Source organism: Macrobrachium nipponense, chromosome 31 (genome assembly GCF_015104395.2).
Source record: "Macrobrachium nipponense isolate FS-2020 chromosome 31, ASM1510439v2, whole genome shotgun sequence".
Lineage (NCBI taxonomy): Eukaryota > Metazoa > Arthropoda > Malacostraca > Decapoda > Palaemonidae > Macrobrachium > Macrobrachium nipponense.
In genome coordinates, this window is record NC_061093.1 from 20,575,702 (window position 1) to 20,599,610 (window position 23,909).

General features: G+C 33.2%; 2 protein-coding genes across 2 annotated transcripts in view; one reads left to right on the plus strand and one right to left on the minus strand.

The window, feature by feature from the left end:
* Positions 1–7,488, minus strand: part of LOC135206477 (glutamate receptor ionotropic, kainate glr-3-like) — a 19,853-nt gene extending 12,365 nt beyond the window's left edge. Inside the window, exons 1-2 of the mRNA XM_064237851.1 lie at positions 7,198–7,488; positions 862–1,002 (exon numbers count right to left, since the gene is read on the minus strand). The gene's annotated coding sequence lies outside the window, so the exon portion shown is untranslated. The remainder of the gene's footprint in view (positions 1–861; positions 1,003–7,197) is intronic.
* Positions 7,489–22,878: 15,390 nt separating this feature from the next.
* LOC135206782 (meiosis regulator and mRNA stability factor 1-like) overlaps positions 22,879–23,909 on the plus strand; it is a 239,685-nt gene continuing 238,654 nt past the window's right edge. The window contains exon 1 of the mRNA XM_064238277.1: positions 22,879–23,034. Coding sequence (XP_064094347.1) covers positions 23,011–23,034 — 24 coding nt within the window. The 5' untranslated portion in view covers positions 22,879–23,010. The remainder of the gene's footprint in view (positions 23,035–23,909) is intronic.

Consider the following 23,909-nt stretch of genomic DNA (forward strand, 5'->3'; position numbering starts at 1 on the left):
AAACACTTATGCAGAACCTTGTCTCTGTGCATTACCTTAAATTATTTTAGATATTTTGTATTAATGATCATCTTTACTTATGATTCTTATAGAACATTTGGTACTCCTCTTATGGACTGAACTTGCTTTCCAACAGACACAAACCATCGTTTTGCAAATGCCTTCTTCAGAGCCAAATAACATTGTAATTGACAGTTCACAGTGGGATTATTTGCCCGTTTTCTGATATAGCAAGAGCCTTTCATATCTTTTCATGAGAGTTTAGGGTCGGGGATCAGTTATTTGTATTCATTTATGCAAAATGAAAAGAAACTATTCAAGGTGGAATCAATGGTACATTCGACAACATAGACACCAATAATGGTGTTGATACCTAAAAGAAAATACCAGAACGCCTTAAAACAGTCCGTAAAGCAAGGAATAAATGAGACAGTACGGCACGGTACGATTCAAGGAAAAAGAATAATCTAGAATTGGCACACTGACTGAGGCTCCGAGGGCAGCACTATCGCATCTGTAATGTAACTTGGAAACCACTTTTGTTGTCTGGAAAACAGGATAACGGAGGAAGAAAATAAAGCCTAAAATTGTCCGGAGCAAGAAAACTAGCAGTATAGATTGCGGAGGGCCTTGGTGCAGAGGCTATGGCACGGCCAACTAAATGTGGTGTCTACAATGATTCGGCGATCATAATACCGGTACGGATGCTCTCTACCATAGATATAGAGTGGACTCTACTATATCTATGCTCTCTACAATGTGAAGAGGGGATGATGGATACCGTATACTTAGACCTAGTGCATTTTTATTTTTGTGCTAAGTACGATATACCTCCTGGAATGAAAGAGGATGGATACTTACCTTGACAGGTTCAGGAAACAGTGTTTCTCTGAGTTTATTTGCAGCTGCCGTTGATTTCCCCTCATAAAAGATTGTCGGGTAGCAACCTTTGATGAAAGTGCTGATGATCCAAGTTAGTGGACCATCTTTGTCCAACCATTCCTGTCAGAAGCGGAGAGTAGTCAAGATACGGGGTCAATAAAGATTTGAGGATTGATTATGTAACCAGTTAGTGATCACACATATGAATGTTTAAGAAACACGGGACATCTTTTGCTACTTATGTTACGGTATAATTCAGGTCTTTATGCAGAAATTCAAATTAGTTGTTAAAATTTCAGCTGCTGCCTAGTTATAGGTGTATGGCTAGTTACGGGGAATTTGAAAATCTGCAAAGGAAGGCCACAAAAAAACTACTTGGATCACAAAACATGTAATTTTTTAAAGTATTTTTTATTTGTATTGAATAAGCATATGATTATAATTTTATAGTTGATTTGCAAGATGCGAATTGCTGAAAATGAGAACTGGACTGTTAGTCGTTCTAAACGTTCTTTGCTGATGATTAGCAGTTATGAAATGCTACGTGTTATTTGACAAAGGTAGGTCGCATTGCAACAATCGCATTGAAGAGGCAAAATCGATGATACGATCGTTAAGTCAGTCACCTTTTCTAAGCATTGTTACGAGAGAAAACGGGAACTTTCTTTGTTGGTAGGATTTCTTATCAGTAATTTTGTAAAAACAGAGCTGCAGTGCTAGATATACGGAACGGGAATATGTAGCTGTTCGAAAGTACCAGATTAATCACGGTCAACAATGCGAAGATTTGTAAAACACCGTGTTTCATTACCATTTTGCAGATTGTTTTTCTGTTTTCTGTTTTTCTGTTCCGTAGATGTTTGCTTTGAGATTAGAATAATAATAATAATAATAATAATAATAATAATAATAATAATAATAATAATAATAATAATAATAATAATAATAATAATAATAATAATGGAGAAACAAATCCACAGTTATGTAAATGTACTACATATGTTTCAGTTTAAAAACAGCTGTTTTTAAACTGAAATATATGTACATTTACATAACTGTGGATTTGTTTCTCCATTGAAGACTCGTGCTACTATGAGGATTTTTTTTAATAATAATAATAATAATAATAATAATAATAATAATAATAATAATAATAATAATAATAATAATAAGGAAGGAAACTGAAGGAATGATAACAGCGGCACAAGATCAGGCCCTAAGAACCAGATATGTTCAAAGAACGATAGACGGAAATAACATCTCTCCCAAATGTAGGAAGTGCAATATGAAAAATGAAACCATAAACCACATAGCAAGTGAATGCTCGGCACTTGCACAGAACCAGTATAAAAAGAGGCATGATTCAGTGGCAAAAGCCCTCCACTGGAGCCTGTGCAAGAAACATCAGCTACCTTGCAGTAATAAGTGGTACGAGCACCAACCTGAGGGAGTGATAGAAAACGATCACGCAAAGATCCTCTGGGACTATGGTATCAGAACGGATAGGGTGATACGTGCAAACAGACCAGACGTGACGTTGATTGACAAAGTCAAGAAGAAAGTATCACTCATTGATGTCGCAATACCATGGGACACCAGAGTTGAAGAGAAAGATAGGGAAAAAATGGATAAGTATCAAGATCTGAAAATAGAAATAAGAAGGATATGGGATATGCCAGTGGAAATCGTACCCATAATCATAGGAGCACTAGGCACGATCCCAAGATCCCTGAAAAGGAATCTAGAAAAACTAGAGGCTGAAGTAGCTCCAGGACTCATGCAGAAGAGTGTGATCCTAGAAACGGCACACATAGTAAGAAAAGTGATGGACTCCTAAGGAGGCAGGATGCAACCCGGAACCCCACACTATAAATACCACCCACTCGAATTGGAGGACTGTGATAGAGTAAAAATAAAAAAAAAAAAAAAAAAAAAATAATAATAATAATAATAATGATAATAATAATAATAATAATACTTGTCCTACTCATCACTACAGAATTCTTTGTATGCGTATTTAAAGTGTTTAATTTCAAGACGAAAATTGCTGCATTAGGAACAGAGTCTTAGTGCTTGAGAGAGCAATGCAGCCATAATGTTTAAACTTACTGAAGAATTAAATTTGGTTATGAGACATATAAATGGTAGACTTCTATGCAATGAAATAATGAAAGCACTCCAGCTTTCTCTAAGTTTGTCGTTTGCTCTCAGTTCGTAGGTAAGATGTTATGTTACATTGCTCAGAATACAAATGATGTAGAAGTTGTCATCATTTGTGACTTGAAGGTAAGTGAAGACTGAAGAGGCCTATCTTATTTTGCAGTAAGAGAGAACACGTTGTTGGGAAAGGTCGATCCTACGAAGTTACTCTGTAGCATGCTACCATGTTGCTTGTTGAGGAAGCTTTCAAAAGGAAGTAACTGCTTCAAACGTCTAAAGAAAACATCTTAGGTTACTACTGACTTTGTCCACAGACATGTTTCCATGTAACGTTTGTTAATGCAAATGATGTATTGTTTTATCCAGTTGTTATGTTAGTACAAAATAGTTTGATATCATAAGATACCAAAATATGTTAATGCCAATAATGTGTGGTTTCCTCCAGTGGTATATTAGCAAAAAGTGGTTTTAAATCAAAAGATGCCATCGTACAGTTATCAAAAGTCATATCACATTACTTCCCCCCCCCCCCCCCCAAAAAAAAAAAAAATGGAAAACTATGGTAGACTATGCTATATGTCATACCGCTGAATATACTTTTCTGTTAACCCCAGTTTTAGACTGTCAAGAAATTACGATAAATGTAAAGGAGACGGCAGCATGACGATATCGTCTGTTAATATAATATTTTGAGTAAGCAATACAGCAAAAATCACTGAGCGCCGTGCTTAGTACCACCCCTTCTAGGGTGAAAGTAATAAAGATATAAAGAAATGACGGTACATTTCTCGTTGTCTCGGTAAATTTATCAGATTATCTGCACTTCATTACACACACCCTATTACATATTGTTTAACTAAAGAATGATATTAATAAGCGGTATTTTCTTGCGACCATCTCCTTTACATTTACCGAAGTTACTTATGGTCTTTCGAGATTCAAAACCTTCATTTGCGTTATAGAATATCGTATTTAAATATATCATGAGATTACATGTATAGAAAGTTTTTGGGTTTTAGAAAGCAACGTTAGATTCCTTAATGGCAGCCACATTCCCTCACAGTAACAGTATATACTCACTGTCAGATACTGAGACTCCAAAATATCATTTTTTGTACTTTGCTTCAGAGGCCACGGGAGAGGCGTTGTCAAGTGGTGTCCCACTATCATAATCAGGATAACATTTGAGCAGAACCGACGACCAAGCATCTTCGAATGAGGCTCGAACAGTTGTGAGCCGGTAAGTTCTTTTAATTTCCCAGTCCTCAAAGTCATATCCAGAGCATTATTCCAAATGCATGGAAAGAGTCTCGGGTTAATGGTGAAAGATCATTTCAAATGCTCGCTGGATGATTCTTTTATACGGGACCTTTTAATCTTAGATTCTTCAATTCTCATTCTTTCTGCATCATTAAGGCTCTGATTTGCTCATCATTGTGGAAGTTATCCCACGTAGACCAAGGGTATTTTTGGCCATGGGCGCCCGCAGCATATTTTCCAAGGGGGATGGGTGGCGGGGGCAAATAATATATATATATATATATAGATATATATATATATATATATATATATATATATGTATGTAGTATGTATGTATGTATGTATGTATGTATATATATATATAGTATATATATATATATATATATATTATATATATATATATATAAGCGAATACCTATTAATGAAGTCACGTACTCTTACTGTTATTTTTTAAGCAGAGATATAAATGTATATATATATTATATATATATATATATATATATATAAATATATATAATATATATATATATATATATACATATATATATATATATATATATATATACATATACTATTATATCTCTGCTTACAAAAAATCACAGTAGATGTACGTGGCTTCATTAACAGGTATTTGCTTATATATATATATATATATATATATATATATATATATATATATATATATATACTATATATATATATATTTATATATATATATATATATATATATATAATATATATATATATATATATATATATATATATATATATATATAATATGTATCGAGCTACAAATGTCCATTTGATATCTAATTCGCTCTACCTCGAAAATTAATATATTTTCATATATGTTAAGCAAAGGGGAATTTTTTGTCAATAAGAAAGTTGTTGGCTCACGGGCGCGAATCATCGAACCAATAAATTCAAGACGCACAGTGAAGCCTTAGACCACACCGCCACCGCAAGAGATCATTTGTAGCTCGATGTATGTATATGAATCACGATAGTATATGATATATATATATCATATATATATATATATACTATATTCTATATATATATATCATATACTATCGTGATTCATATACATACATCGAGCTACAAAATGTCCTCTTGCGGTGGCGGTGTGATCTAAGGCTTCTATATATATATATATATATATATATATATATATATATATATATATATATATATATATGCAGTGGAATTGCGATGCCAATGATTTAAGAGAAGCAAGATGCGACAAAGAAGAAAAACAATTTATTGTGCACAAAACTTACAAAGTACAGCACAACTAGCAACCCGAACTCGGTATGCGTACCTATAAGGAAAAATCCTCTTGATTGCTATAAACAAACGTCATTCATCTGGGCTGATATGGTACTCAGGTAGTATTACAAAATATAAATGCTTACGGGTAACTATACATAAGGGAATTACAATATGTTAAGCGGGGATTAGTCATTAAAAGATTGCGCTGCAACATTTGTCTTAAATATGACAAAGTATGCAACTTTTATAAATACTGGATATAAAGAAAATATTTTTCATTGCTGCTATAAAAGATATATTTTTTATTAGGCTTCTGTTGAGGAACACAATTGCTACGGAGTAGCACGCGGTATACTTAGAGTGATTAATGTGCAATTTGTTACCTTATATTACGTTAAAACTTCAAATAATTACTTTTATTAGTAGTTCCATATAGTGCTCAACTGAAATCAAACATTTCTTGAAAGAATGCCGCATTTATATTCTGACTATAAATATTATGCAATATAATAAGGATACATTTAATTTACTTATACTGAAAGAAGAATATACTGTAGAATGGTAGGGAAACAAAGTGATGTAGTTAAATGTAATAAATGTGATTATGTATATTGTTACGAAGTGCCAAGTATCTGGTTACCATTCATCAAATATTGCCTCACCAAAAGCCAGACACCTGAACCCTCATAACAGCTACTAAACGACTGAATACTCTAAAGGCAACAGTGATCCCTTAACAACTTACCAGTATTGCAGAAAATCAGACTAAGTTCATCAAAACAGGTGTGAGGTAATCTTGTAAGCAATTAAATTAATCAAAGGGCATCACTCCATCAACAACTTTAAAAAGTCTAAGTATTCCCTGATTTCAGAAGTCTAAGTACACCCTGGTTCTAAGTCACTTCAAGTAAATTGAAGGAAAGCTGATCAATTACCACTCTATGTTTCTACCTACCATCAATATAATCAAATGCAAATATACTGGTGTAAGATAAAGAAAACACTTATAAAAATTTTAAATACAAAAATTTATTATTAAACTCAAAGTTTATAAGTGAAATTCACAATATCAGGGAAAATTACTGTTACTAGAAAACAAAGTAAAGTTTAATGAATTCTTGAATCAAATTAAGTAAAATGAAATCAAAATTAATTTATCACAAAATTCAAGAAAATTAATTCAATCAAAATTCAAAAGTGTTAGGCAATAATTGAAAATTTGAAATTAATTCACAAGTGCTAAACAATATTAAAACTTGAAAAGAATTCTAAGTAAATGCAAATTAATTCACAAGTGTTAAATTTAATTAAATGTGAAATGATTAAGCAATGAAAATACTAAGTCAATTAAATTGTGAGTGTAAATGAAAATACAGGCAAATGTGGACAATATCAAAATAAAAAGGCATACTTCAATAAGAAAATGAAAAAATGCACAAAATGAAACAAACTCAGAACACAAGTATTTGCAATGTGTAAAAGTGTAAATCTTTTCACTCAAAACATTGTAACCATCAGTTTTTACCAAACGTTCATAACCATTAGATATTAGTATTAGTTAACCACTGTTCCTATCCGTTATTAGTTATTAGTTGCAACTAATAAAAATATAACACACTTTACCTTTTTGGTATACCAACTTCTTTCTTTGCTGCAGTCTTGTTTTATACACTTTCACAAAAACCAGGCGCCGTTAAAACAACAATGTTTGTTCAGATTCCACAAAAACACTAAATAATACTAAACAAACTCTAAGAAATATCAACTTTGAAATTCTGAAATGTTACGAGTGACCAATTTACGTTACGTTAACCCTCTTACGCCGATTGGACGTATTAAACGTCGAGTCAAAATGTCTCCCGTATGCCGATTGGACGTATCATACGTCGGCTCAAAAAAGTTTTTTTAAAAATTCGCAGAAAAATACTTATAGGCTACCAGCCGAAAACTTTTGTATCACGCGCCTTGGGGGATGCTGGGAGTTCACGGATCAAGGCGTTTTGTTTTGGTTTACAGAATCGCTTTAACGGCATGGCGCGCAAGCGCGAATTTCTTTCTTATCGCACTAAAAAGTATCAGTGACACATCTCGGAAATTATTTCGTCACTTTGACATAATTATTGCACCATTTTAAATTATCCTTTACATGAAGTATTATATATGAAAATGTGCGCAATTTCATGCACAATACAACTAAAAAATACTCATGATTGTAGCTTTTATCAACTTTGAAATATTTTCATATAAATAACGATAAGTGCAAAAATTTCAACCTTCGGTCAACTTTGACTCTACAGAAATGGTCGAGAAACACAATTGCTACGGAGTAGCACGCGGTATACTTAGAGTGATTAATGTGCAATTTGTTACCTTATATTACGTTAAAACTTCAAATAATTACTTTTATTAGTAGTTCCATATAGTGCTCAACTGAAATCAAACATTTCTTGAAAGAATGCCGCATTTATATTCTGACTATATAAAATTTATGCAATATAATAAGGATACTTTAATTTACTTATACTGAAAGAAGAATATACTGTAGAATGGTAGGGAAACAAAGTGATGTAGTTAAATGTAATAAAATGTGATTATGTATATTGTTACGAAGTGCCAAGTATCTGGTTACCATTCATCAAATATTGCCTCACCAAAAGCCAGACACCTGAACCCTCATAACAGCTACTAAACGACTGAATACTCTAAAGGCAACAGTGATCCCTTAACAACTTACCAGTATTGCAGAAAATCAGACTAAGTTCATCAAAACAGGTGTGAGGTAATCTTGTAAGCAATTAAATTAATCAAAAGGGCATCACTCCATCAACAACTTTAAAAAGTCTAAGTATTCCCTGATTTCAGAAGTCTAAGTACACCCTGGTTCTAAGTCACTTCAAGTAAATTGAAGGAAAGCTGATCAATTACCACTCTATGTTTCTACCTACCATCAATATAATCAAATGCAAATATACTGGTGTAAGATAAAGAAAACACTTATAAAAATTTTAAATACAAAAATTTATTATTAAACTCCAAAGTTTTATAAGTGAAATTTCACAATATCAGGGAAAATTACTGTTACTAGAAAACAAAGTAAAGTTTAATGAATTCTTGAATCAAATTAAGTAAAATGAAATCAAAATTAATTATCACAAAATTCAAGAAAATTAATTCAATCAAAATTCAAAAGTGTTAGGCAATAATTGAAAATTTGAAATTAATTCACAAGTGCTAAACAATATTAAAACTTGAAAAGAATTCTAAGTAAATGCAAATTAATTCACAAGTGTTAAATTTAATTAAATGTGAAATGATTAAGCAATGAAAATACTAAGTCAATTAAATTGTGAGTGTAAATGAAAATACAGGCAAATGTGGACAATATCAAAATAAAAAGGCATACTTCAATAAGAAAATGAAAAAATGCACAAAATGAAACAAACTCAGAACACAAAGTATTTGCAATGTGTAAAAGTGTAAATCTTTTCACTCAAAACATTGTAACCATCAGTTTTACCAAACGTTCATAACCATTAGATATTAGTATTAGTTAACCACTGTTCCTATCCGTTATTAGTTATTAGTTGCAACTAATAAAAATATAACACACTTTACCTTTTTGGGTTTATACCAACTTCTTTCTTTGCTGCAGTCTTGTTTTATACACTTTCACAAAAACCAGGCGCCGTTAAAACAACAATGTTGTTCAGATTCCACAAAAACACTAAATAATACTAAACAAACTCTAAGAAATATCAACTTTGAAATTCTGAAATGTTACGAGTGACCAATTTACGTTACGTTAACCCTCTTACCGCCGATTGGACGTATTAAACGTCGAGTCAAAATGTCTCCCGTATGCCCGATTGGACGTATCATACGTCGGCTCAAAAAGTTTTTTTAAAAATTCGCGGAAAAATACTTATAGGCCTACCAGCCGAAACTTTTGTATCACGCGCCTTGGGGGATGCTGGGAATTCACGGATCAAGGCGTTGTTTTGTTTACAATCGCTACGCAGGCGCGCAAGCGCGAATTTCTTTCTTATCGCACTAAAAAGTATCAGTGACACATCTCGGAAATTATTTCGTCACTTTGACATAATTATTGCACCATTTTAAATTATCCTTTACATGAAGTATTATATATGAAAATGTGCGCAATTTCATGCACAATACAACTAAAAAATACTCATGATTGTAGCTTTTATCAACTTTGAAATATTTTCATATAAATAACGATAAGTGCAAAAATTTCAACCTTCGGTCAACTTTGACTCTACAGAAATGGTCGAGAAACACAATTGCTACGGAGTAGCACCGCGGTATACTTAGAGTGATTAATGTGCAATTTGTTACCTTATATTACGTTCAAAACTTCAAATAATTACTTTTATTAGTAGTTCCATATAGTGCTCAACTGAAATCAAACATTTCTTGAAAGAATGCCGCATTTATATTCTGACTATATTATGCAATATAATAAGGATACATTTAATTTACTTATACTGAAAGAAGAATATACTGTAGAATGGTAGGGAAACAAAGTGATGTAGTTAAATGTAATAAATGTGATTATGTATATTGTTACGAAGTGCCAAGTATCTGGTTACCATTCATCAAATATTGCCTCACCAAAAGCCAGACACCTGAACCCTCATAACAGCTACTAAACGACTGAATACTCTAAGGCAACAGTGATCCCTTAACAACTTACCAGTATTGCAGAAAATCAGACTAAGTTCATCAAAACAGGTGTGAGGTAATCTTGTAAGCAATTAAATTAATCAAAGGGCATCACTCCATCAACAACTTTAAAAAGTCTAAGTATTCCCTGATTTCAGAAGTCTAAGTACACCCTGGTTCTAAGTCACTTCAAGTAAATTGAAGGAAAGCTGATCAATTACCACTCTATGTTTCTACCTACCATCAATATAATCAAATGCAAATATACTGGTGTAAGATAAAGAAAACACTTATAAAAATTTTAAATACAAAAATTTATTATTAAACTCAAAGTTTATAAGTGAAATTCACAATATCAGGGAAAATTACTGTTACTAGAAAACAAAGTAAAGTTAATGAATTCTTGAATCAAATTAAGTAAAATGAAATCAAAATTAATTTATCACAAATTCAAGAAAATTAATTCAATCAAAATTCAAAAGTGTTAGGCAATAATTGAAAATTTTGAAATTAATTCACAAGTGCTAAACAATATTAAAAAACTTGAAAAGAATTCTAAGTAAATGCAAATTAATTCACAAGTGTTAAATTTAATTAAATGTGAAATGATTAAGCAATGAAAATACTAAGTCAATTAAATTGTGAGTGTAAATGAAAATACAGGCAAATGTGGACAATATCAAAATAAAAAGGCATACTTCAATAAGAAAATGAAAAAATGCACAAAATGAAACAAACTCAGAACACAAGTATTTGCAATGTGTAAAAGTGTAAATCTTTTCACTCAAAACATTGTAACCATCAGTTTTTACCAAACGTTCATAACCATTAGATATTAGTATTAGTTAACCACTGTTCCTATAACCGTTATTAGTTATTAGTTGCAACTAATAAAAATATAACACACTTTACCTTTTTTTTTGGTTATACCAACTTCTTTCTTTGCTGCAGTCTTGTTTTATACACTTTCACAAAAACCAGGCGCCGTTAAAACAACAATGTTTGTTCAGATTCCACAAAAACACTAAATAATACTAAACAAACTCTAAGAAATATCAACTTTGAAATTCTGAAATGTTACGAGTGACCAATTTACGTTACGTTAACCCTCTTACGCCGATTGGACGTATTAAACGTCGAGTCAAAATGTCTCCCGTATGCCGATTGGACGTATCATACGTCGGCTCAAAAAAGTTTTTTTAAAAATTCGCGGAAAAATACTTATAGGCCTACCAGCCGAAAACTTTTGTATCACGCGCCTTGGGGGATGCTGGGAGTTCACGGATCAAGGCGTTGTTTTGTTTACAATCGCTACGCAGGCGCGCAAGCGCGAATTTCTTTCTTATCGCACTAAAAAGTATCAGTGACACATCTCGGAAATTATTTCGTCACTTTGACATAATTATTGCACCATTTTAAATTATCCTTTACATGAAGTATTATATATGAAAATGTGCGCAATTTCATGCACAATACAAACTAAAAAATACTCATGATTGAGCTTTTATCAACTTTGAAATATTTTCATATAAATAACGATAAGTGCAAAAATTTCAACCTTCGGTCAACTTTGACTCTACAGAAATGGTCGAGAAACACAATTGCTACGGAGTAGCACGCGGTATACTTAGAGTGATTAATGTGCAATTTGTTACCTTATATTACGTTAAAACTTCAAATAATTACTTTTATTAGTAGTTCCATATAGTGCTCAACTGAAATCAAACATTTCTTGAAAGAATGCCGCATTTATATTCTGACTATAAATATTATGCAATATAATAAGGATACATTTAATTTACTTATACTGAAAGAAGAATATACGTAGAATGGTAGGGAAACAAAGTGATGTAGTTAAATGTAATAAATGTGATTATGTATATTGTTACGAAGTGCCAAGTATCTGGTTACCATTCATCAAATATTGCCTCACCAAAAGCCAGACACCTGAACCCTCATAACAGCTACTAAACGACTGAATACTCTAAAGGCAACAGTGATCCCTTAACAACTTACCAGTATTGCAGAAAATCAGACTAAGTTCATCAAAAACAGTGAGGTAATCTTGTAAGCAATTAATTATCAAAGGGCATCACTCCATCAACAACTTTAAAAAGTCTAAGTATTCCCTGATTTCAGAAGTCTAAGTACACCCTGGTTCTAAGTCACTTCAAGTAAAATTGAAGGAAAAGCTGATCAATTACCACTCTATGTTTCTACCTACCATCAATATAATCAAATGCAAATATACTGGTGTAAGATAAAGAAAACACTTATAAAAATTTATAAATACAAAAAATTTATTATTAAAGCTCAAAGTTATAAGTGAAATTCACAATATCAGGGAAAATTACTGTTACTAGAAAACAAAGTAAAGTTTAATGAATTCTTGAATCAAATTAAGTAAAATGAAATCAAAATTAATTTATCACAAAATTCAAGAAAATTAATTCAATCAAAATTCAAAAGTGTTAGGCAATAATTGAAAATTTGAAATTAATTCACAAGTGCTAAACAATAATAAAACTTGAAAAGAATTCTAAGTAAATGCAAATTAATTCACAAGTGTTAAATTTAATTAAATGTGAAATGATTAAGCAATGAAAATACTAAGTCAATTAAATTGTGAGTGTAAATGAAAATACAGGCAAATGTGGACAATATCAAAATAAAAAGGCATACTTCAATAAGAAAATGAAAAAATGCACAAAATGAAACAAACTCAGAACACAAGTATTTGCAATGTGTAAAAGTGTAAATCTTTTCACTCAAAACATTGTAACCATCAGTTTTTACCAAACGTTCATAACCATTAGATATTAGTATTAGTTAACCACTGTTCCTATCCGTTATTAGTTATTAGTTGCAACTAATAAAAATATAACACACTTTACCTTTTTGGTATACCAACTTCTTTCTTTGCTGCAGTCTTGTTTTATACACTTTCACAAAAACCAGGCGCCGTTAAAACAACAATGTTTGTTCAGATTCCACAAAAACACTAAATAATACTAAACAAACTCTAAGAAATATCAACTTTGAAATTCTGAAATGTTACGAGTGACCAATTTACGTTACGTTAATATAATCTCAAGGATGTCGAGTGAGAGAGAGAGAGAGAGAGAGAGAGAGAGAGAGAGAGAGAGAGAGAGATCTGACCGCCTCGCAGTTCTAAGACATAATGAAATCTCTTCCTTGCGGAAATTGGACTGGAGATATGACACAAAACGTTCTGAGACAATAATGCTTCTAGAAGTTTCGGAATCTTACGCAACTTCATATACAAAATGTGAAACCCGCACGTGGCTTTGACAAAGACATACATGTATGAGACGAGTCTGTTCAAAAAAGACATGTACTCGACTGAAACGGAGGTTGAGCGATAATTAAGATTGACATGTTTTGATAACATCGTGAAGACTCGAGCTTGCTATCTAACGTGTTGACAGATTAGGACAAACAAATGGATCTCGCAGTTCCTCTAATCTCAAAATGCTGACATAAAAGGTAAACAGTTGTAGTTTCGAACGGACAAAGGAAATGTCTCTTTTTACATTCTACGTTATATACATATTCTTTTACAATATGTTATGTGAAATCTGAACACACATTTAAAACATCCTATCTCTAAGCTATCTAGGAATCTGAAAAAATGTTGCACAATTCTACATAACATTTTATACAGTCACAGAGGAGATATATGCATTTTGAAAGTAGCAATATATAATAATATATATATAATAATATAATATATATATATATATATATATATATATATATACATAATTTTTTTCAGGATTGCAGGCAGGGGGGCCCCAAGTGCACCCCATTGCTCCTACGTGCGGGCGCCCATGGATTTGACTTAAAGACACAGTAATTAACCGCACCGTTCTTTGAACTGTATTTGGTTAAACCTTGAGTAAGGTCAATCTTGAAGTTTCGGGTTAATTTTTTTTTCTATCACGGTCATCCTATTCGACTGTCGACTGGGTGGTTTTTATAGTGTGGGTTCTGGGTACATCCTGCCTCCTTAGGAGTCCGTCACTTTTCTCACTATGCACGCTGTTTCTAGTAGCACACTCTTCTGCATGAGTCCTGGAGCTACTTTGTCATCTAGTTTTTTTTTCAGGTTCCTTTTCAGGGATCTTGGGATCGTGCATAGTGTTCCTATGATTATGGGTGCAATTTCCACTGCATATCCCAAATCCTTTTTATTTCTATTTAAAGGTCTTGATACTTATCATATTAACTTTTTCTCTATTTTTCTCATCTACTCTGGTAGAGTGATACTTTCTTATTGATTTTTTCAATGAATATCACGTCTGGTCTATTTGCACGTATCACCCTATCTGTTCTGATACCATAGTCCCAGAGGATCTTTGCCTGATCGTTTTCCATCACTCCCTCAGGTTCGTGTTTGTACCACTTATCACTGGAAGCTAGCTGCTGTTTCTTGCACAGGCTCCAGTGGTGGGCTTTTGCTATTGAATCATGCCTCTTTTTGTACTGGTTCTGTGCAAGTGCCGGATGTTCGCTTGCTATGTGGTTTATGGTTTCGTTTTTCATATTGCACTTCCTGCATATGGGTGAGATGTTATTTCCATCTATTGTTCTTTGAACATATCTGGTTCTTAGGGACAGATCATTTGGTGCTGTTTGCATTTCTTCTTCTTCTTATTATTATTAATTGATAAGATTAACTCATTCATAGGGACTATTGACTTGAAATTCAAGTTTTCCAAGATGTGGTGTTCATTAAAAGCAGTGACTGAAAGTAATAGGAAATACAGAAAAGAAGAGATCAATATTCCAAAGGAAGTAAATGAATTAACAAATTAATAAATTAATAAAAGCAATGTGGAATCCTCAGCGCTAACCTTTTCCTCAGTGTTCCCGCGGTAGGCTAATCACATCCCGAGTGATTCGTAATTGCTTTTACATGAGATTCGTTTCTCTCCGCGGATGAGGTTTCTCGTTTCATCAGGTCATGAGTGTCCCAAGTCCTTGATTAAATTTGATTAAACTAGTCAAGAGTAGTTTAATAGTTTATTTGGTAGGTAACGACTTTGGCTTTCTGTTCTGTAGTCATTTGTGGGTTTTAGAAATAACCTGTAATCAATGTTTGCATTGCATATTGATTAGATAAGAGGTGGCATTCCATTGAGGTTAATTAAATGACCGAACTTTAAACACACATTGACACAAAAGCCGTGCAAATGATAATGTAAAATATCAGTATACAAAAAAAAAAAAAAAAAAAAAAAAAAAGAATGAATAAACAAATAAAAATAAAACTGGAAACGACTGTAACAACTTTGGCGCAACGCCATAAACAGATTTCTCTCGTGCATAAGTTAAACAAGGAAAATTATATATATATATATATATATATATATAATATATATATATATATATAACGATCGACAGCCACTGTCATGTTCATTCCTTATACTCGCTGCATCCCAGTCCAAAAAAATAATTTTTCATTGATCAATAAAGATGCCACTTAAAGGTAGTCAAACTAACTCTGAAACAGATCTCTCTCTCTCTCTCTCTCTCTCTCTCTCTCTCTCTCTCTCTCTCTCTCTCTCTCTCTCTCCACAACACCTGAGAGTCTTATGTTACTTTACACGATAACCAGTCTTCTTAGATAAGATATCAATACCACAAGACTTAATTCCCGCCCTAAGTCGTACAATCTATAACAAATGTCAACTATTGTCCAATGACACAAATGTCATTCTTCTTCATTGCCCAACTAGAAAAGGTAATTCATACCACAGCCTAACAAAAAATGTAATTCATAACACTTGCCTACCGAAAGAATGTAATTCATTACAGCTGCCCCCAAAAATTTAGTTCATAACAATTGCCCAACGAAAAGCGTAATTCCTTAAAATTACCAAATGAAAAAATTTAATTTATTACAATTGCCCAAAGAAAAGGAATGTACTTCAAAACATTTGTAAAATAAGTGAATTAATTCGTAACAATTAAGCAACGAAAAATTGTAACTCATAGCAGTTGGCCCCCATCTCACCCAAAAAAGTTGAACACGTAATTCATAACATTTCCCCCTCAAAAAAAAAAAATAAATAAATAAATAAAAACGTAATTCATAGTAGTTACCTAAGAAAAAAAAAGTGTACCCAACGGAAACAAAGTAACTATTTATACCTCTTATGAAATAGAATTGCCGACCTTCGTAGAAACCATTTTACCCTGTTCAGCGATTTACTACTGTTCATTTGATGTGGTCTTCTTTATTTTTAAGCCTGGATCACACATTGGCGATTTCAAACGGCGCATGTCGTAACGGCCGGAATTTTGCCCATTGCGACCCCACTGCGCTCTCATTACAAACAATTCGCCATAAATCGGCATAAATCATAACCAAGTCCTCGAGTTTGACGACTTTGCGCAAGGGATGGCGACTATGCAAGGCTGCCTTGCATAGTCGCCGTCATTCCACGCAAGTTGTAACTAGCAATGGCGAGCTACGGCATTCAGTACAACATACGTCATGTACTCGGCAAACCCACAACGTGCGCAGTGAATCAGAATGTGTCAATTGCGTCGGCAGCCTTTAATATAGTTCAAGGGCTTAAGTAATTACCCATAGCTGCCTCGGTTGTGGATTCAAGATTTTCTGTATTCTTGATATAATTTGAGGACTTCAGATATAGCTAAATATGACACTGAATACGACTTAAACGCTAATATATTCTGTAATATAAATAAAGATGAAGTTTAACTTTTATTCACGAAATTTACACAGATTTTAAACATGATTCTCTTTAGTGAATTTATTGCAATCGGAGTCAATTTATTAGCATGTTCTGAAGTATAAGAAATGTAAAGACATTTTGTATTATTGCATTAAAGATTTTCAGTAGGTATTCTTGTCTTTCTTGATATAATTTGAGAATTTCAGATATAGATAAATATGACACTAAATACTACTTAATTAAAAGAAAATATATTGGGTAATTATATAAATATTTTTTAATTCTAAGTCATATTCAGGAAATTTACATAGTTTTTCAACATGTTTTCTGAAGCATAAAAATGCATCTTTTTATCTTTTTATTAGTATATATAATTGATTCCTGTTAATGAATGAAGCTTGAAGGGGAGTTTACATAATCACGAAGACGACCTCATGTGTCACCGAGTCCTCTCGATTTGCCTTATTTCCTGGCAGTAGTATTTTAAAAAAAAATGAAGTTGTACAACACAAGCGGCTAACACCAAGGACTCGATGCGATCATGAAGAAGATTTATGGGGTTCTGAAACACTGAATCTATGGGAGATAAATGGAAAACATTGATTTAGTTAATATACTATATGATATGGTGGCATCCATGTTCACGACTCAGTACAATCCCGTTACGTAAGTCGGAATATTACGTAACTAAATCGCAAATATGTCGCGGTCTGAAATCGTGGTTTGAAGTCGCCAATGTGTGACCCAGGCTTTGTAATTTAGTCTCTCGCTTCCGTGTAGGCTATCGTAAAATCGGATTATCGTAACTTGAACACTATACCTGAACACTGTATAAACCTTATATCTATTCATAGTCTTTCTATTATATTTGTGTACAATATTTGTTATTTAGAAATGCAGTTTCCTTATTTAATAACATGAAACATCAAAATACGCAGTGGCATTTTTAGGATTGGAACGGATTAAGGGCATTTCAAGTATTTTCAATGGGGAAAATTGATTTGATGTGCGAGCAAATTGAGCTACGAACTCGGCCACGGAACGAATTAAACTCGTAGGTCGAGTAAGACAGGTAGCTGAGTACTGATAATTTATTACGTTGTTGTTGTTTGAGATTAAGTTGGCCTTATGCCAGCACGGGCTTTAGCTCCTAGAGCAGCCCGTTGATTTATTACAGGTAAAATAGAAACTGGGTCTGGGCCGGAATGATATGTTTACTCGGAGACATACATTTAAAGATAATAAGATATACAAATAATGAAATCACATATGTTATACATCGGCGGATAGGCCGCGAAAGTCTATAGAATGGTTCAAGGAACAACGTGGCTTGATGAAGAGATGCAATAAAAATATAGAAAAAGCGTTGTCCTTCCAGTACCACTGTATATATAATATATATATATATATATATATATATATATTATATATATATATATATATATTATATGCAGTGGAATTGCGATGCCAATAATTTAAGTGAAGCAAGATTTACTTTTTTTCCAATTGTTCCATATACTGTTCAACCGAATTCAAATATTTATGGAAAGAACAACGCAGTTATGTACTGTATACAAATATCATATACTATATAATGATACCTTTAATTTACATAAACTGAAAGAATATAATGTAAAATGGAAGGAAAACAAAGTGATGTAGTTAAATTTAATACCTATAAATTTTTTAAAGGATTCCATGGGGGCAAATGACCCCTATATATATATATATATATATATATATATTATATATATATATATATATATGATATATATATATAATAGCTGTTAGGAATTCGACTACAGATAAGAAAAGAAGCGGCTCTTCATCTGTCAGAGTGACTTTAACGTTGGTAAAGAATGTGCTCTTTAGGCCTACACAATCTTGTAGGCCTAAGAATTCAGCCTCTGCTCTTCTACTTTAGCTTGCCTTTCATGGGGTTAAAGTCGGCATTCTTTTCTTTACTGTATTGTAACTGAGCACGTATTTTTATCCTTCAACATATGTACCTCTGAGCAAGCATTTTCTGTATTCCGTCTTAAAATCCCTAGCATATTGCAGCGTTATTTTTTCCCTTTCAAGCTAGATTAAGAACGAAGCATTTCAAACAAATTTTGACCTAATTTTGAGCCGATTGGGTATTGTTAAACATTTCTTGAAGTCTACAAAAGTTATCGAGGAGAATCTAGTTAATTTTGGATGTAATTCGCAATCCAAAATCATGTAGCTAAATTCGAATGTTTTTTAGTTTTATCGCAATGAATCTGCGTAAATGTGCATGAAAGGGCATTTGGTTAATACTCTCCATAGGAGGAACTTTATTAATGTCAGTGCAGCACCTCATGCGGTGCACTGTAGGCATTACTTAAGTTTTTTTTTTTTTTTGCAGCGTTGATTCGGCCCCTTTCGTCCCTTTCACTGTACCTCCTTTTCATATTCTCTTCCATCTTACTTTCCACGCTCTCCTGACAATTTATTCATAGTTCAAACCTCTTCCGTTTCAGCGTTAAATGACCTCATAGGTCCCACCTCCCATTGGCCTTTGACATAAATACTAATTCAGTTCAATTCAATTTATTACATACTATTTACCGTTTTTCTTTGTTTGCCTTATTCAGCTGAATCCCATATTATTTACAGATATGTTGTCAATATTGGTGGTTGTGGATTCCCATGGGCTACACCAACGATATTATTAAATAGTAAAGTATCGTTGCCTACACGTTTCAAGTTTCTTTTCAAAAGATTTCGTTCGTAGGAGAGCTTCCAGATTTTATTCAAATTCGGAAATTTTGTATTAAAATCCGCACGGAAAGAGTGGGAAGTGCCGCAGGATTTTTCTAGGTAGCAAGTTTTGGGAAAATGCTTGCAGTTTGTCTTTTCTGCGGACGTTCCAGGTTTCTGTTCTAGTGACATGGAGAAGAGTCTTTGTTTTGTCCAGAATCTTATCGAACGGATCTTCAAATGTCATTCTCTTGTATAGTTGTCTCCCACAAAGTTCCACAAACGGTTGGCATTGGGAAAGGTAGTATTGGTTCTAGTACAATCTATCCGACGAGATGTTACGTAAGGGTGTAACTTCTCTGGAACTCGGCTTGCGTAGGGTAACTGACTGGCATTTCAATGTGAATTGATACCCCTACTATGTATAGATAGGTGAACAGTTTATCGTATGGTCCTAGAATTGACTTTTACCCGTAGAGACGATCATGTAATGTTACACTCACATTCTCACAGCCATCCCGCAAATAGAATAAATAAGGACGCTAACATCCAAAGGGTAGTAGGTACAGCTTCTTAATTCATCAGGAAATCAACCACATTTACAATGTTCGTTACTTTCAGCGTCGTTTACAGGTTTATTTTGGCAATCAGTCATGTGTAACGTTTTATTTGCCCGTTTTATTTTATAATAATCCTCTTGTATTCCGTAATTTTTTATGAATCAAATTGTTATTTTAGATATGATTTTACCGAGTCTGTTATTATTATCAATAAATAATATCACGACTCTTATTACTATAGTTCATGTTATTCACTATAACCTATTTTCAAGGCAAAACCAACAGAATTTGAAATTCCCCATTAGGTAAACGAACCAAGTACAGGCCCGTCGTACCCAGAGTTTTTTTTTGTGGGGGCGGGGAGAGGGTAGTTTTTCCCAAAACTGGACCTTTTCTTCTATAAATGTCATTGCATATATAAGTATATATATACAAGATGAAATACTTGAAAATGTTATTTTAGTTGTATTAAGAAGAATAATTGTCTGCTGCCTATATGCCCTTCTGCCCAATTAGATGTTATTCAAAGTATACTGACTTTGGTTAATCGAATTTCACTTAAAATCACTTACAAATATGGTGCCCTATATCATATTCCTATTATCACTTTTTCCTACTACTAAAGAATTATTTTAATGTCTAATAACAAAATTTATATAAAACAACACTTGCCAAAAAAAATCGTTATTTATTACTTTGTAATAACAGGTCAATGAAAAGGATAGTCATAGAAAATATGGACTTCCAGAAATTTTGGGGAGGGTCGTTCTTCACCTCCAACGCCCACCCCCCCACCCCCTACCCCCCCCCCCAACTCCCTCCTCGGTACAGGCCTGAAATAAGATAGAAAAATAATAAGAGTAAATCTTAGTGGAATGAAATAAAACATGGCGTGATCCGACTTCCAGCTTACTCGGGGCGCGTGCTAAAATCTACACTTACAGTTAAATAGTCTTAATTGTTTCACCAACGAAAATTAAAGTAAACAGCTATATTTTATTAGAAATATTTTTTGGTACAGTTTAACATGTACATTATTTATTTTTTTACATTTTCTTTCTAATAAATAAATCATAAAAATCCTATCCTAAATTCCCAAACCTTTAACTCAAATCGAAACACCTTTTTCAGACCTTTTTAGGCTTTCCTAACCCCAACAAGAACAACAACAACAAAGTAGTTTGTAGCCTTTACTCCACGAGTAAGACATAATGCCTGCAGACAGGATACTGGGATTCATTTACAAGTAGAAAATTCGTTCAAAGACTGTTCATCACGAAAGTCAGACTAGAAACTAGAAAATAAGTTATTATGTGTGAGGCAATAGCATAATCGTGAGGATGTTTTGGCTAAAAGATGATGTGTGATCTAGGAAATTATTAAAAGTGGAATGATCAGGCGTAAGTTTATTAATAATCAATCTGGCTACCTTACCCTTGTAACATTCTTAGAAAATAATTTGACTAACTATTGAAAATGCACTTAATGTGGTCAATATTTTTTTCTGTATTTGGATTCTTCTTTATGTAGTTGGTATGTAACGTCAGATTTTAACATGTTCATTAGTTAGCATCCCAAGGTTTAATAGCGTCTGTACTTATTCATTCTGTTGAGCTATCTGCTTTTATTTTATTTTGTTTATTTTATAGGGCTCTTTTTTTATCATATTAATGAATTGGTCATCATTTTGGACACGATCCGTTTCAACCATTCGTCTTAAAAAATAAGAAACGTATGTTCGTGTAATTTCCATCTCTGCGTGTACGTGCACGCACTTATGTGTATAAAACAACAATAGTCTACGGGCATTAAACTCCATAGTAACTTTTGGGACTACTATCTGTTTCTTCTTCTTGTCTATAGTTCCGTTTCCATTAATTTTAGACCCTCCTGTGGTCAGCATTTAGTAGGCGAAAACATGCGTTTTTTTCTTTACTGCTTTTATATTTTTTCTGGTAAGTAGTGATTTCTTAATTAATTAATTTGATTTTATGAAAGTCAGATGTTTTCAATAATTATACTTATATTTTTAAACATTCCAATTTGGGGTTTGCAAGTGTCATCACTTTCATAACACAAATATTTTCCCTTCATCATGGTTATCAGATTACTGATAAGTATGTTCTGTTGCTTCGTTTTCTGGACGAGGCAATGCGGCATTAGTAGCTTGACATTTTATTGTTTATCGATCATATAAAGATATACGTACAGGAACTATACGAGACATTTGAATCAGTTACATGAGATGGAGTAAAATTTCTAATTCAGCTTGTTTAGTATTCATCACTGTTTTAGATGTTTTAGCTGGTGTTGAGTATAAAATAGGAATGTATAGTCTCGAAACATTGTGAATTAATGGCGTTTATATATATCCCAGATGTTAGCGGAAGAAACATTACGAGGACACTGTTCATATTTAACATTATTCTAGATAATTTTAGCTAGTGTTAAATGTAAAATAACAATGGATATTTTCGAAGCAATGTTAATTTATTGGAAGTATAAATATCCCAGACGCTGTTGGAAGAAACACTACCGGGATAGAAAACTAACGCAGGAAGGCAACCAACACCAGTAGGTTAACACAGCTCGGCCTTGTTTATGAAAGCCAACTAAACCTCAGTACTTCAGGTAGAGGAAGTAAGGTTGTCAGATCCGCATCGCATATGCCGATATAACTTACGTATTTCTGTACGTATTTGCCATCAGAGAGTGCCGTGGTTTGGATATCTATATCTGGTATGCCATTTACATCCACGCAGCAGGTATGTTTGCTTGGTAAACACGAGTTATTGTTTGTAAATATTATGTTTTTGTGGGTCTGTATCATAATAGACAGGGGATGTTAGGATGCACTGTAAGGTCAAGTTTGCGACCTTCATTCCCCGAGCTGTGACCCCTTCCCCAAGGTTTAGCGGTTCCTACTTCCTCGTCATGTGGACTGCAGAAGGCTTCGTCTGCCTCTTGTTCTTTTGTTTTAAAACTTGGTAAGGTCGTTTAACCAATTCCAAGTTAATTTTGAAGTGATTCGATAACCTTAGCTAAATACCCAGCAATTCTTTTTAATGTGTTTTTTCATGTTTTATTCTTGTTAAAGTGTTACTTACCTATTTCATATTTTCTTCTTGAAACTACCTACTACTAGGTAGTACTCAATTCATGTTAGGCTAAAAGCAGTCTTCTAGAATTAGGTTGTCCTCCTAGGTACTACCTAGGTATAGGTAACATAGCTAGCCCAGTCAAGAGGAAGTGGTTTGATATAGGTAGGGGAAACAACCGACTGGACTAGCTGATCCAGTTTTCACCGCGTGTGGATCCACCCTTTGAAAAAGTACTTTAACATGTCCTGACATCGGAGATGGGCACCAGTCACGAGTCATCGGTGGTGAGAGCAACAGCTCGAGACCTCTACTATCCTTTTGAAGTAAGTATTTTCTCCAAAGTTAGAAATTAAGGTCATATTTTGAAATTAAACTGAGGTTAATGAAAGTCTAGCCATGTGCAGTGCAAACATACCTCCATGACACTTTTGAAATTTTTACTTATAACACCAACAATTTAGAAGATTGACATCATCTTGATGTTTGCTGAGTCGCTTGTGTCAATAAACTTTTCATTCCATGTGCTAAATCTGCACACC